This window comes from Sarcophilus harrisii, chromosome 3, assembly GCF_902635505.1.
Source record: "Sarcophilus harrisii chromosome 3, mSarHar1.11, whole genome shotgun sequence".
NCBI classification, from domain to species: Eukaryota; Metazoa; Chordata; class Mammalia; order Dasyuromorphia; family Dasyuridae; genus Sarcophilus; species Sarcophilus harrisii.
Window position 1 is genome coordinate 596,276,386 of NC_045428.1, and position 12,944 is coordinate 596,289,329.

The 12,944-nt window shown below is 48.0% G+C and overlaps 1 protein-coding gene across 2 annotated transcripts; it reads left to right on the forward strand.

Annotated features, from left to right (window-relative positions):
* The first annotated feature begins 496 nt into the window (after positions 1-496).
* Positions 497-11,454, forward strand: KLK8 (kallikrein related peptidase 8). Of its 2 annotated transcripts, none has more exons than XM_031963306.1 (6): positions 497-1,089; positions 1,419-1,508; positions 1,935-2,094; positions 3,045-3,301; positions 9,334-9,467; positions 11,144-11,454. In XM_031963306.1, exons 2-6 carry the CDS (start codon positions 1,430-1,432, stop codon positions 11,294-11,296), a joined length of 783 nt encoding a protein of 260 aa, XP_031819166.1. In that variant the 5' UTR covers positions 497-1,089; positions 1,419-1,429; the 3' UTR covers positions 11,297-11,454. The 2 variants fall into 2 exon arrangements, with proteins under 2 accessions (XP_031819166.1, XP_031819165.1); XM_031963305.1 differs by having other exon boundaries at positions 499-1,089; positions 1,422-1,508.
* Positions 11,455-12,944: the final 1,490 nt, after the last annotated feature.

Consider the following 12,944-nt stretch of genomic DNA (forward strand, 5'->3'; position numbering starts at 1 on the left):
TCAGTTTCTTCCTCTGTAAAATGGGGATGGGGATGACCAGATGAGGAATTCTTCATCTTTTGTGTGTGTGTGTCACGGACTCCCTTTCTCAGAAAAAAATAAAAAATAATAATCGAAGGAAATGCTTCATTTTAGTTTTAGATGGGCGAAAATACAGTTGTGTTCCCCCCTACCCCCCATCCAAGTCCACGGAAGCCTTGAAATCTGTCCACTTACCTACCGTCCGACCCCAGGACTCAGTGATCTCTAAGCACTCTGGGTTAAGCCAAAGTGGCTGCATAAACGAGAGATTTCCGCCCCCTCTCTGCCTATTGCTGGATTTGGCTCAGAGGCAGCGGGCGTGTTGGGGAAACCCCCCGAACTGGGCGCCGCGCAGCCTGGCTCCGTCCCAGACAGTTTGGGTGACCTGGAGTCACTCTGCCCGGGGAACCTCGATCACCTCCTCCGCGGAACACGAGTAGGGAGCGGGCTGGGGGCTGGGGGCGGGGAAGGAGCTGGCGCCGCCGGTGAGGACCGTGGATCTCCAAGCGCTTTGGGGGAGCTGCTGTCCTCCAGCTCTGGAGTCCCGTCGCGAGATGGCCAGGACCTGCTCCGCCCAGTCGCTGCCTCGGCGGGAGTGGAAGGGGAAACCGGGTCACGGCGCCTCCCAAACCAGCCGCCCCGGATAGCTCCACCCGCCCCTCCTGGACGTAGGTCGCCGGGCCCTCTCCTCCTCCTCCCCCGCTTCCTATTCTGACTGCGGCGGGCGCTCCTTCCTCGGCGCCGGGGGGCAGATCGCGCACTTTCCGCCTCCGTCAGGGATGGAGGGAGCGGCTCCGGCCCCGGCCCTCCGAGGGACCCAGGCGTCCTGATCCCCGGGGCCTCGGACGCGGGTGAGACACGAGCTCCCGGGCCGATTCCTCGCGGGGCTGAGGTCTGCCAGGAAGAGGCGGGCGGGGCGAGGAGGGGCAGGGCGGCCTGGGTCCGCCTCCTTAAAAGGCTCGGTCCCAAGGAGTCGGTGATCTCGGGACCAAGGCGCCCGAAGCATCCTCGGAAGCCCAAGGGGGGAAGCAGCCGGAGCCCAGAACTCCCCCCGGAGGAGTCCCTCAGGTGAGCAAACCAAGACTGCAGGGCTCCCGGCTCTCCCTTCGGGGCCTCAGGGGAAGACCTGCTAACAGGGACCCGGCATCCTTCACTCCCGGCCAACGTCGGGGACCAGACATCTCGGCCCTCGGTTACCAAACCCCCGTCCCCACGGGGCAGGTTGCCTCCTATTCCGCCAGGGACCCAGTCACGCTGCTTCTCCTGCTCATAGCCCTTCTGTCACCCCCTCTCCCATCTCCCATCCAGGCTAGATGTCTGGAGCTTCGCCCCTGTCCCGCCCCTCCCCCTTTCCCCCCAGGCTTAGACTTTACCTGAAAGCCCCCCCTCCAACCCAGCAGGTCTTGCCATGGGACACTCTTCAGGCTCCTGCTCCCACCCCTGGAAATGCTGGCCCTTCTTCCCATTGCTCCTGACGGTCTGTACAGGTGAGAGATGGGGGGGGGGGGAGGCAGAGTCTAGCCTGGGGGAGACATTCCCTGTGCTTCTGAGGCGATGTGGGATGGGGCAGGAATATATGTGAACCCTGGGGGGGGGCGGAAACCGTGGGAGAGCTTGTGGGACCCGGAGCCGTTTGGGAGCATCTGGGGGACTGGGGAGAAGCTCAGGGAGCCTTTGGGCGAGCCCATGAGAACGTGTGAACGCCTGGGGAGACACAGGGGGTTGGGGGGATTTCTGAGAGCCCACACAAGGGTGTGAGTGGATCAGTCTTGGGGTGGGATGTAAGAGAAGGGACGGTGCAAGTGTAGTCTTGTGGGGGAGGCACAGGAAGCAATCTCTGCCTATATCCTTACCCCCCTCTGCCTTCCTGCAGGGCAGCTTGGTAACCACCTCCTTCTCCCTTGCTACTTCAGGTTCTTTCATGGCCGAGGACTCCAGGGTGCTGGGGGCAGAGCCCTGTAACCCTCATTCCCAGCCCTGGCAAGCAGGCTTGTTCCAGGGTGTAAAGCTCCTCTGTGGGGGGGTCCTGGTGGCCCCTCAGTGGATACTCACAGCGGCCCACTGTCAGAAACCGTGAGTGAGCCTGAGGCGTGGGTCCCATAGGGAGAAGGTCCTGGAGGAGAATACCTGGGTTTAAGGAGGGGGGAGAGACTGGGAGAAATTCCCGGATAAATGGTCTCTAGCTCACTGTCCCTCAGTGACAGATCCCTTTATTGAAGGGGAGGGGGTCTTGGGACATGGGAACAGAAGCTTGATCTTTGAGGGGTCTGATACTAGGGACCAAGTGTCCACACGGATGCCTCAAGGCATGGGGATTGGTAGGCTCATAAAAAGATCCTCTGCTAATCTTCCTGGATTAAATACTTCACTGAAGTAATGGGGAAGGAAGAGCCCGGGACTCCACTGGAGGCTATGGAAACACAGCTGGCTTTGTCTTTTAATGAGTGGCTACCTCACTAGGGAACACGGGCACTCCCGAGGACAGACTTATGTGCTCTGTGTCTCTGTACTTGGGAATGACTTTGTTCCTCATGCTGCTGAGGGAATGACCTACTGGAAGGGGTGACCTGGGATTGAGAGGCTTGAATCCCTGGGGGGCCAGCAGCTGGAATCACAATTATAGGGGTCCGTGGGGCATGGGTTAGATTTATAGTCACAATAGGTTTCTGGGATGGTAGTGGCTAAGTGCCCAGTGATTCAGGTCCTGTGAGAGGCAGAAGCTGGGGAGGCAGTGGGAACCAAGAGGCAGGAGTGTCTCTCTAGAGGATTAGAGGCTGAGCAACAAAATCTCTTGATCCTTAGGGGGTGGGGTCTGAAGGCAGGGATTCCCGGGCCTCTGAGGGAGACTGGCTCACTTATCTGGATTTCTGACAGGGCTTGAGACAAGAGATCGGGATACCTGGATTTCTGATGGGAGCAGAATAGAGGCACTAGTTTCCCAAGTGGGCAGGGAATGGTCCCTGAAGGGTGGCTCCTGGGAGCATCGATACCTGGCTCATACAACCTCTCCCCATACCTACCAGGAGGTACACAGTTCGCCTGGGAGACCATAGCCTGCAGAACCCAGAAGGATCCGAGCAAGAGGTCAAGGTAGTTCGATCAATCCCACATCCTTGTCACAACTCATCCAAAAGCAACAACCACGACTTGATGCTGCTCAAACTTCAGAAACCAATCAAAGTGAATGACAATGTGAAACCCATTGGACTTCCCTCCCACTGCCCTCAGCCTGACCAGAAATGCACGGTGTCGGGTTGGGGTACCACCACCAGCCCTCGAGGTAATTCTCCAGGAGGAGGGATGATGGGATAAGAATTAGAGCTGAAAACAAGCCTTTACAGTTTTTACATTTTACAAATTGGGAAATGGAGGCTCCCCAGGGGGAAATGTTTCATCTAAAGTCGAGGAACCAAATCACCCAGAGTTCTCTGTGGTGCTGCTGGGACAAAGCTCGGGAAGAACGATGGGAACACTGGCTAAAAGGTTCCAGATTCTCAGGTATTTTAGTCTAAAGAACATAGAATGTTCCACTTGAGAGGGTCTTTGGTAAATAGAACATTGAAAATGAAAGATGCCGTATCCCAGGGCTTCTTACAACTTTTCTACTCGCACCCAAGAAATTTTTGTGTGACTCTAGATATAAAGGTATAGAAAATAAGTATACAAATCCGCTATTTACTGATGAGAAATCATAATTTCATGACCCCCTAATGCAGTAATGATGCCTCTTTTATGGGTTGTGAACATATTAGGAAGCTGGGCTATGTAGACTAAAGTCAGAAAATCAGAGCTCACAGAGCTCTTAGAATATTGATGACAAACCTTTGGAACAGAGAACAGCAGAATAGGAAAGATAGTTTGGAAGTGTGTTCCCGGCATAATACTACTAAAATAGCTTAATTTCTAATATGGTTAATATAGCTCTAACTCACATGTGCAAAAGCTCATGGAGGGTGAAGCTTTAATGACTTTTAAGAGTCTGCAGGTATCCTGACATGAAAAAGTTTGAGAATTGTCATTTTAGTCCATATTTACCTATTATTTACATATTAGGAAATTAAGACTAAGGGAAGGAAATGACTTCCTCAAGATCATAAAAGAAAAGATAAATAAATCAGAGATTCTCTTTTCTTCTCTTTTCTCCTTCCTTCCTTCCTTTTTTATCCTTTCCTCCTTTTTCCTCCCTCTCCCTTTTGTCTTTTTCTCCCTTCCTTCCTTCTTTCCTTCCTTCCTTCCTTCCTTCCTTCCTTCCTTCCTTCCTTCCTTCCTTCCTTCCTTCCTTCCTTCTCTCCCTCCTGCCCTCCTTCTCTTAGGTACTTTGGGAAAAAGACCTCAGAGTCTCATGAAGCATCAAGGCTAACACATCTGGAAGAGTGTTGTACTTAGGAGATGTCCAGCCTTGAAGATGGACAGAGCTTCTTGGGGTTCAAATCCCATCTCTGACAAATACCTTGAGTCTATCAACAGGTCACCTTCACATCCTATTCCAGGGTCTCTGTGATGCTTAGTTATACTTGAGCTGTTGCTCTGCATTTCTGCACTGTTTCTACACTAGTATTTCTTTATAAGAATGAAATCACAGGTATGGACTTGAGGAACGCTTGTTGTTGTTGTTGTTGTTGTTAAGGAGAATTCAGAGTCACATTTGACTGTGTGAACACACAGAGCACTTTTGGAAAACTACGGGTGTGGATTTGCCATTTCCTTCTCTAGTATGTCCCCATTTTGCAGATGAATAATAGAGGGCTAAGTTCACACCCTAGCTCTACCACTTACCAGCTGTGTGACCCTGAGAAAATCAGTCACCCTTTCTAAATTCTGGGCAAGTGTCTAAGACTAAACTCATAGAAAGGATGGGTCAGGAAGGAAGAATTAATTGTCCTGAGAAAATATTTGTCATGTTGATATCTTACTTACTTGATCCTTGTGATCCAGTTTGATCTTCTTGACAATTTTGGAATGTAGGCAATGTATTATTTTATTTTATAGCTGAGGAAACTGAAGTTCACAGAGTGACTTTCCAAACAGTCAGCAGGTGACAGAATTAGATTACAAATCACATCTGTTGACTTTAATTAAGTAATTAATTAAATTAATTATTGTATTTATCTATAATCTATATTATATTGCATATAAATATAATAATATTATATGTTTATTTTTATATTATATATCTATATTATATATTTTATGTTATATGTAATATTATATATTAAATAATTTATTTCATTTAATTCAGGTAGATACTATGTGAGTATCTACCTGTGTCAGGTACTGTGTGAGATATTGGGAATACAGACACAAAAATGACAATTTCCACTCACTAGCTGTAGAAATCTGGACAAGTCCCTTCACGGTTTGTCTCAGTTTTATCATCTGTAAAATGGGATAATAAGTAGTACCTACTACCCAGAGTTTTTGTGAGGATCAAATGCAATAATATTTTCAAAGTGTTTTGGAAATATTAATGCTCTCTCTCTATTTTAGCTATTATTGTTATTGGTGTTATACTGTCTTGTAAACTGAAGCAAATGAGACTTGAATTGACTCCTGTAGAATAGCAGTAGAATAAGTCAAGAAGAGCTTCAACTTTTCAAACCAATGAAAAAATAAGTATAATAGAATTGGTAGTGGAAGGTAGCTTTATGACAAATAGGGTCATGGTTTAGAATTCAAAAATCTCTCACTAAGCTGAAATGATGGACTGGAACTTATAAAGTGAAATTTTATAGGGATAAGTGTCAAATCTTAATCCAACCTAGCTATGTGACCCTAGGCAAGTCACTTAACCCCATTTGCCTCAATTCCTCATCTAATAAAATAAGCCGGAGAAGAAAATGACAAACCACTTCACTATCTCTGCCAAGAAAATCCCAAACAGGGTCAAGAAAAATCTAATACAATTAATTAACTAACCAACCACAACAACAATCAAGTCTTGGATTCAGTTAAACATCCACACCCACATCCACCCATATAGGCACACATGCACAAACAGCAACCACACAAAACAAATCACTGAGAGAACCAGAGATTTTTAAAGTGAGAAGAACTTTCAGCGGCAGCCATATTGTACTACTAACAACTGCGACTGATTATTTATTACTATTACTATTATTACTACCACCATTATTTAACCCCACCATTGCCTCTACTACTACTACTACTACTATCTACTATTTACAAATACTACTTATTACTTTTCCTATGACCCTCATCATTACTTCCCCCTCCCAATATTACTAACAACTACTCCATTACTTACTACTAACAATTGTTATCAACTATTTTCTATTGCTATTACTACTGTCACCGTTGCTGTTGCTACTACTACTGGAGCTTATTATTATTGCCTCTTATTAACCTTTGATTAAGCTATTGCTTGTTCAGTCTCTCTTGGAAGACCTCAAGTCCTTTTGAGACTTCCCATCTTACTCTAGGGCAGCGCTAATTGTTGGGAAATTTTTCCGGACATAGAATTTGAGTCTATCTTTTTGTATCTCTTGATAAAACAAGCCAAACAAACCTGTTCTCTGTTCCAACTTTTTTTTTTTTGTCCTCTACCATATCAATGTCTTCCTAAAATGTGATGCTCAGAACGGAACACTAGATGTGTTCTGGCATTTCCTATGCCTGGAAGCCAGAATTAATGGGACCTTTTTGGCTGTCATATTGATTTTGTAATGAATTAATCTCTCCCCCTTGGGTTTTTTCTAAATTTAAATTGTTGTCTCATCATGACTTCCCCTCCTTATTTAGGCAACATTGGCTTTTTTGGACCCCAAGGCTTTATATTTAATTACAGTAACCTTCATCTTTTTTATAATTTCTTTATAAAGAATACAATAGGTAGGGCACCAGACTTGGAGTCAGGAAGATCTGAGTTCAAATATGACCTCAGATATTTTTTCTCTGTGTCCCTGAACAAGTTGCTTCAGTTTCCTGACCCATAATAATGGAGATAATTATAACATAAATTTCTCTAGGGTTGTTGTGAAAATTAAAAGTAGATAATATTGTAAAGTGTTTTATAAACCTTATATGCTTATGACGATGATTTGTAATATTAATAATAATACTAAGAATTACATAGCACCCACTATATGCCAGAGTAATGTACTAAATACTTTACAATTATTCGATTCTTAAAACAATCCTGTGGGGGTAGTGCTAGTATTATTTTCATTTTACAATGGAAGAAATTGAAGAAAACAGAATAAAGTGACTTGCCCAGGTTCACACAGTTAGCAAATGCCTGAGATCAGAATTTAATTCAGTTCTGCTCGATTCCATTTCCAGTGCTTTATCCATTGTGCCACCTAGCTGCCTTAATAGTAGCAACAGCAATAGTAGTAGTAGCAACAGTAGTAGTAGCAGTAGTAGGGAATAATTGGTAATGATTATTAGTGACAAGTAGCAGGAGTCATTAGTAGTATTAGGGGTGGTGATAGTGGTGGTGGTGATGGTGGTAGTAGTTGGGTAAGATAGTAGTAGGGACAATGGTGAAGGTAGTAATTATTTTAATAGTGGTGGTGGTGGTTGGTAGCAGTAGAAGTAAAGGTAATGGTGGTGTAGTAATAATTTTAGTAGTAGTAAATAATAGGTAGCATTTGCTAGTAGTAGGCAGCAGTGATTGTCGTTAGATGGATGAGAAGTTGTAGTACAAGTAGTAATAGCAGCAGTATTCAGCACCATTTCCTGGCTAATAAAGATTTTTGACAGCCTGAGGGTATCATCCGATGTTTCAGACGTCCTTCCCAACTTTCTGTTATCTGCAAATTTGGTGAGCCCGGTAGGGAAGGCTTAGGGAGACCTCATTTTATGTGATGAATACTGGTGTCTACTTAACTAAGTCCAACGAGAATCAATAATGTGACATAGTACAAAAGATTAATTGGATCTGAGGATGCCCAAAGAGGAGCAAAGTATCTGCCGGGTTGGGGGGGAGAAACCCCCTCTTTACTCTTCTCTGGTCACTCCCTTGTAGCATGTGCTGTTCTAGGGAGACATGTTTTAGGATGGAAATTCTGGAGCAGGTCCAGAAGAAGGCAACCAGGAAAGGGAAGCAAGTCACAAAGGGAATGGCTGAAGCAAGAATGTTTAACCTGGAAAAGAAAATAAACAGGGAGGGCAGGGAGAGGACTTGCAAGGGAAGGGAGAGGAAAGGAGTGGAGGCAATGTGAGGGGAGAAGAAGAGAGAGGAAAAGAAGGGAAGAGAGGAAGAGTGAGGAAAAGGGAAAAGAGGGAAGGGAAGGGTAAGAAGGAAAAGGAGAAATGAAGGGTGGAGAGGAGATGGAGGGAGAAAAGGAAGAGAAGAGGGGAAAGAAAAGACAACAGGGGAGAACAACTGTGGGGTTAGAGAAAGCTAATATACACAAAGTGGAGACAGAAGTAGTAATGGAAGTAGAAAGAGACAAGAAAAGCAGAGCTGGAGTATCTGTAGATCAGAAGACTCTTCCAAAGATTCAATTTTAGAATATTCTAGGTAAAGCTCAGCATTCACTTCACTGGATAGAGAAATTGAAATGGGAAGATGAGAGAACAATTTTGTTTGCCATATAAAAAAAGAAGGGCATCTGGGTAAAGTGTCTAGACCAGAAGTTCTACCACAAATGGAAGAAGCTTCTATTCAGGAAATGATCCCCCCAACTCCCATTTATTTACCGTATTTTGGAGGGAACAACAATATTCTAGTTCTATCACTGGAATCTGCTCTTTGACCCTATTATTTTCATTTAGAGACCTCAAGTCTCATTCAAATTGTGCTTTTAAAACCCCCCCTTTTTTTTTTTTAATTTTTCCACCTTTCCCTCTGAATTTTGACCTTTCACCTGCACTTTATTCCTCTTGAGAAAATCAACCATTTTAGTAGGATTTTCCACCAAATGTTTTAGAATGTTGGATTTTATGTTTATTATTTTTTCCTTCTTCCTGAATCGATCTTAACTCCACATTTGCCAAACTGGGAAATCTCTCATTGAATTTATGAAAATGCATTGAAAAATTTTGGAGCAAATCCTGGTATGCTTTTATTTTCTTTCCTTGTAAGTGCTTTTATCTCATATTATTCATTCACAAATTTGAGCCTTTTAAAACTTAGATTTATTCATTTCTTCCATCTCCCCTTACTCCCAAAGATAAGGAACTTAGAAGGATGAGAGTAGGCTTGTCTTTATCCATCAAGCTAGTTGCCTGAAGAACTGCACTTTACAAGAGCAATGAAGTCTCCAATGGCAAATCTTTCAGGTGTTGCAGTTATGTTTGTGAGTTTTCCATCACTAATCAACCTTTTCTCCCTCACCTCATCCCCAGAAACCTTTCCTGACATCCTACACTGTGCAGATGTGTACATCTGGTCCCAGAGGCGATGTGAGAAGGCGTACCCAGAGAAGATTTCAGATGGCATGGTGTGTGCAGGAAGCAACACCGGTGCGGACACCTGTCAGGTCAGGGCTCCCAGGGAAGGAGTTGGTTGTGGGGATGCCGTGATTGGGGTTGGATGCGGGGACATGAGGAAGCAGAGAAGCATAGCAAGTACCATGGGTCAGTGGCAGGAGTCCTTGATTGGATTCATACAAACCCTTTGGCCAGCCTCCTCATTGTACAGATCAAGAAACTGAGGCTCAGAGAGCTAAAGTGATTTTCCCGCATCATATAAGTAGTAAGTGAACGACCACAGGATTTAAACTCAGGGATTTTGTCTCTACATCAGTGCTATACCCACTGTTCTATAACTAGAGGATCTTGCCACTGGAAAGGACTTTGGAAATCACATCTTTTTTTTTGGGTAGGATGTTGTTTGTTTAGTCATTTTTCACTCTTGTCTGACTTTTCCTTTTTTCATTGGGGATTCCTTGGCAATGATACTGGAAGGGTTTGCCATTTCCTTCTGTAGCTCATTTTACAGATGAGGAAAATGAGGCACACAGGCTTAATGACTTATCTAGGGTCACATGGTTAGTAAGTGTCTGAGGCTGGATTTCAACTCAGATCTTCCTGATTCCAGGCCCAATGCTCTGTGGGAATGGGCTAAGGAAGGGGGCCTGATCACTGTAACTTAATGGTAGGACCTAGGCTTTAAACCCAAGATTCCAAAGCTCTACTTCTTTCTACTAAATCAGACCTCCACCCAAAGCCAGACCAAAGTCAGGTTCTGGTCCTCACCATCTGGGTGCCACTGTCCTTTTCTCAGCCTCAGTTTCCTCATCTGTAAAATAAGAGGACAGGGCCAGATGATCTCTACCGTCCCTTCTAGGTACCCCTAGTACCTAGAGTATCCCCAGTAGAATGTGAAGAGTGAGAAAAGGGTTTTAAGAGAAAGCCAGGAGCTCTTTCCCCCCATCTTGTTTAAAGGCCACGTCTTCTAGATGCAGAGGGGGCTTGGGAAGTGTCTTTACAATAAATGGACTGGGGAGTCATTATTTCTTCTAATTAGAATTTAGGTCCTTGGGTTGTGGCCACTCCCCCTTCCCTGGGATTGGAGGAGGGGAGTCGGGAATATCCTCTTCCTAATTGGCGGGGACCGGGCCAGTGTTCCAGAAATTAAGACCGGGCTTGACAAGTGAAAGTTAAATCCTGCTAGACGGATATAAACCAGGGAGGGCAGTGTTTTCTCCCCCGGCTAAGGCAGTGAGGTGGGTGGCAAAGTGAACAGAGCCCTGGGAATCGGGAAGCTTCATCTTCATGAGCTCAAATCAGGCCTGGGACACTAACTGGGTGACTCTGGGCAAGTCACTTGATCTTGTTTGCCTCAGTTTCCTCAAATGAGCTGGAGAAGGAAATGGCAAACCACTCCAGAATCTGCAAAACAAACAAACAAACAAACAAACAAACACCAAAATAAGATGGGATCACAAAGTCAGGGACCATTGAATTGACTGAACAGCAACATTGACGGGGAGGGGAGTTGTTGGGCTTCCTTGGAAGAAAGAGGGATCTTCTGTGAAAGAGATCCCTTTAAGCATCCGTTGGGGGCCGAGGCTGGAATCTAGGAGGAAGCCACGGATTTTATGGAGTCTCTCGCGCCCTCCTGCCCCCCAATACCCCTCCGCTGGCCCAGAGCTCCTTTGTGCTCAGCCACCGAGACTCAGGCTGTTTCCTCTCCTCTGTCTCTCTCATTCAGGGTGACTCAGGGGGCCCGCTGGTGTGCGAGGGAGTCCTCCAGGGCATCACATCTTGGGGCGCAGACCCCTGTGGGAGACAGGATAAGCCCGGCGTCTACTCCAGTGTCTGCCGCTATACGCAGTGGATTAAGAAGTTCATCAACGCTAACTGAGCCCGCGGCGGGGGTGGGGCGGGAGGGAGGCGGGGATGGAAGGGGGATCCTTCTCCCTCAATAAACGAACAGCCCCGGCCCGCGCTCCCCCTAGACCTGCCTGCCCAGCGTCTGGTCCACGGAGACGAGCTGGACAGAGGCCGAGCTCTGGGACTCTCCAAGGCCCGTGTGCCCCCCTCTCAATTTCTCTTCCTCCGGGTTCCTTCCTCGAGGCTTGGCTTGGGGGGAGAGAGGGAGTGTTCAGTGGTCGGCACCCGCGTCCGCGGTTCTCCATCGTTCCCCTGTTCCTCCCTCGGGTCCGCCCTTCCCGTCTGTGGCCATTCCTTCTCCCGGCCCCGGCGCCGTGTCCCCCCAGCACTGGCCCCTCTGCACCGTCTGGGCTTTTTCTCAATCTCTGAAGGACGGCCAGTCCCCGTTCCCCGCCCCCGACGTCACCCCCTTTCTCCTCCTATCTCTGCTCTGTTTCTCCCCCGGCGCCCTACCCCTAAACGCGCGCTTTGGTGCTCCCCTGATCCTTCTCCCTCCCTCCTCCCCCCGGCCCCCCCAGGTCTGCGGGTCTCCCTTCCCCTAGACCTCGGGCCTCTCTTCCCCTCGATCTCGGGCCTCCCTTCCCCTCGCCCTCAGGCCTCCCGCGGCCGGAGTCTGTGCCTAAGGGAGCCGTGCCCCGCCCCAGGGGCCCTTGCTTCCCCTCCTGGCACCATCTTTCCCAATCGCTCCCGGAGCCTGGGCGGAGGGAGCACATCCTCTCGGGTTGAGGGAGCACGTGCTCTCGGGCGGGACCCCGGGGAGGGTGGAGTCCCCGGGAGCAGCCACGGGACCGGAGACCCAGGATGCGCTCGGACCCTTCCCTCGAACGGACGGATGCGCCAGACTGGCAAAAAAAGGTCCGACTTTTCGCCCAGGCTTCTCTCAAGAGTCTCAGGACAGGGCTCACGAGCACCCTCCCCAAAGTCTCCTGGGAGCTGGCTTCTTAGTCTCGGGCCTGCCCCAGCCCTCCCAGCCCTCATCCTCCCATTCCGAGCACCTAGGCGTTCTGGAGCCTCCCCTAAAGCACGTCCTCCTCCCCAGCCCCTCAGCCTGGCGTTCTAGAGCCTCCCCAAGCGCTGCCCTGCCCCTGCAAACGGCCTATCCCTGCCTCCGCGGCCGTTCTGTTCCCGCCCACCCGACCTGTAGATGCTCCTCTAGCTCCCCAGTCCCCTCACGGCTCCCGATTTCCACCCTCCGCGTCTTTCCTCCACTCCCGTGTCCCCAATCCATTAAGTCAGGGCCTCCCTGCCAGATTCGCCCCTCCAGACTGGCCCTTAGCTCCCAATCACGTCCACACTGGGCTCGGAGAGTCTCCAAAGCAGTTCCTTAGCCCATTTCCCCCTAATCCCCTTCCCTGAATCCTCAGGCTTTCAGTCTTTCGACCACTCTAGTCTTCTATTCTTCCTCCAAAGTCCTTTCCTTCCGGACGGGTCCCAGCCTCCGCCCTCGCCTGTTCTCACCCCAGAATTATGGCTCTGCCACCCGACCTAACCCACGAACGGAGCATCTGCTCGCCCCACCCCATCCCAGGAAGTTCTAGTCCCGCCCCTTTTCTCTTTGAGCCAAAACCCTGGACCCACAGATTGAGATCTTGGCATCTTGAGCCATTTGGATTTAGGAA

Excerpts from the sequence above, each read along its gene's own strand:
- KLK8 (XM_031963306.1), top strand. The coding sequence starts at position 1,430 with ATGGGACACTCTTCAGGCTCCTGCTCCCACCCCTGGAAATGCTGGCCC. Across the intron at positions 2,095-3,044 it reads GCGGCCCACTGTCAGAAACC|GAGGTACACAGTTCGCCTGG; the intron begins GTGAGTGAGCCT and ends CATACCTACCAG. Across the intron at positions 9,468-11,143 it reads CCGGTGCGGACACCTGTCAG|GGTGACTCAGGGGGCCCGCT; the intron begins GTCAGGGCTCCC and ends TCTCTCATTCAG.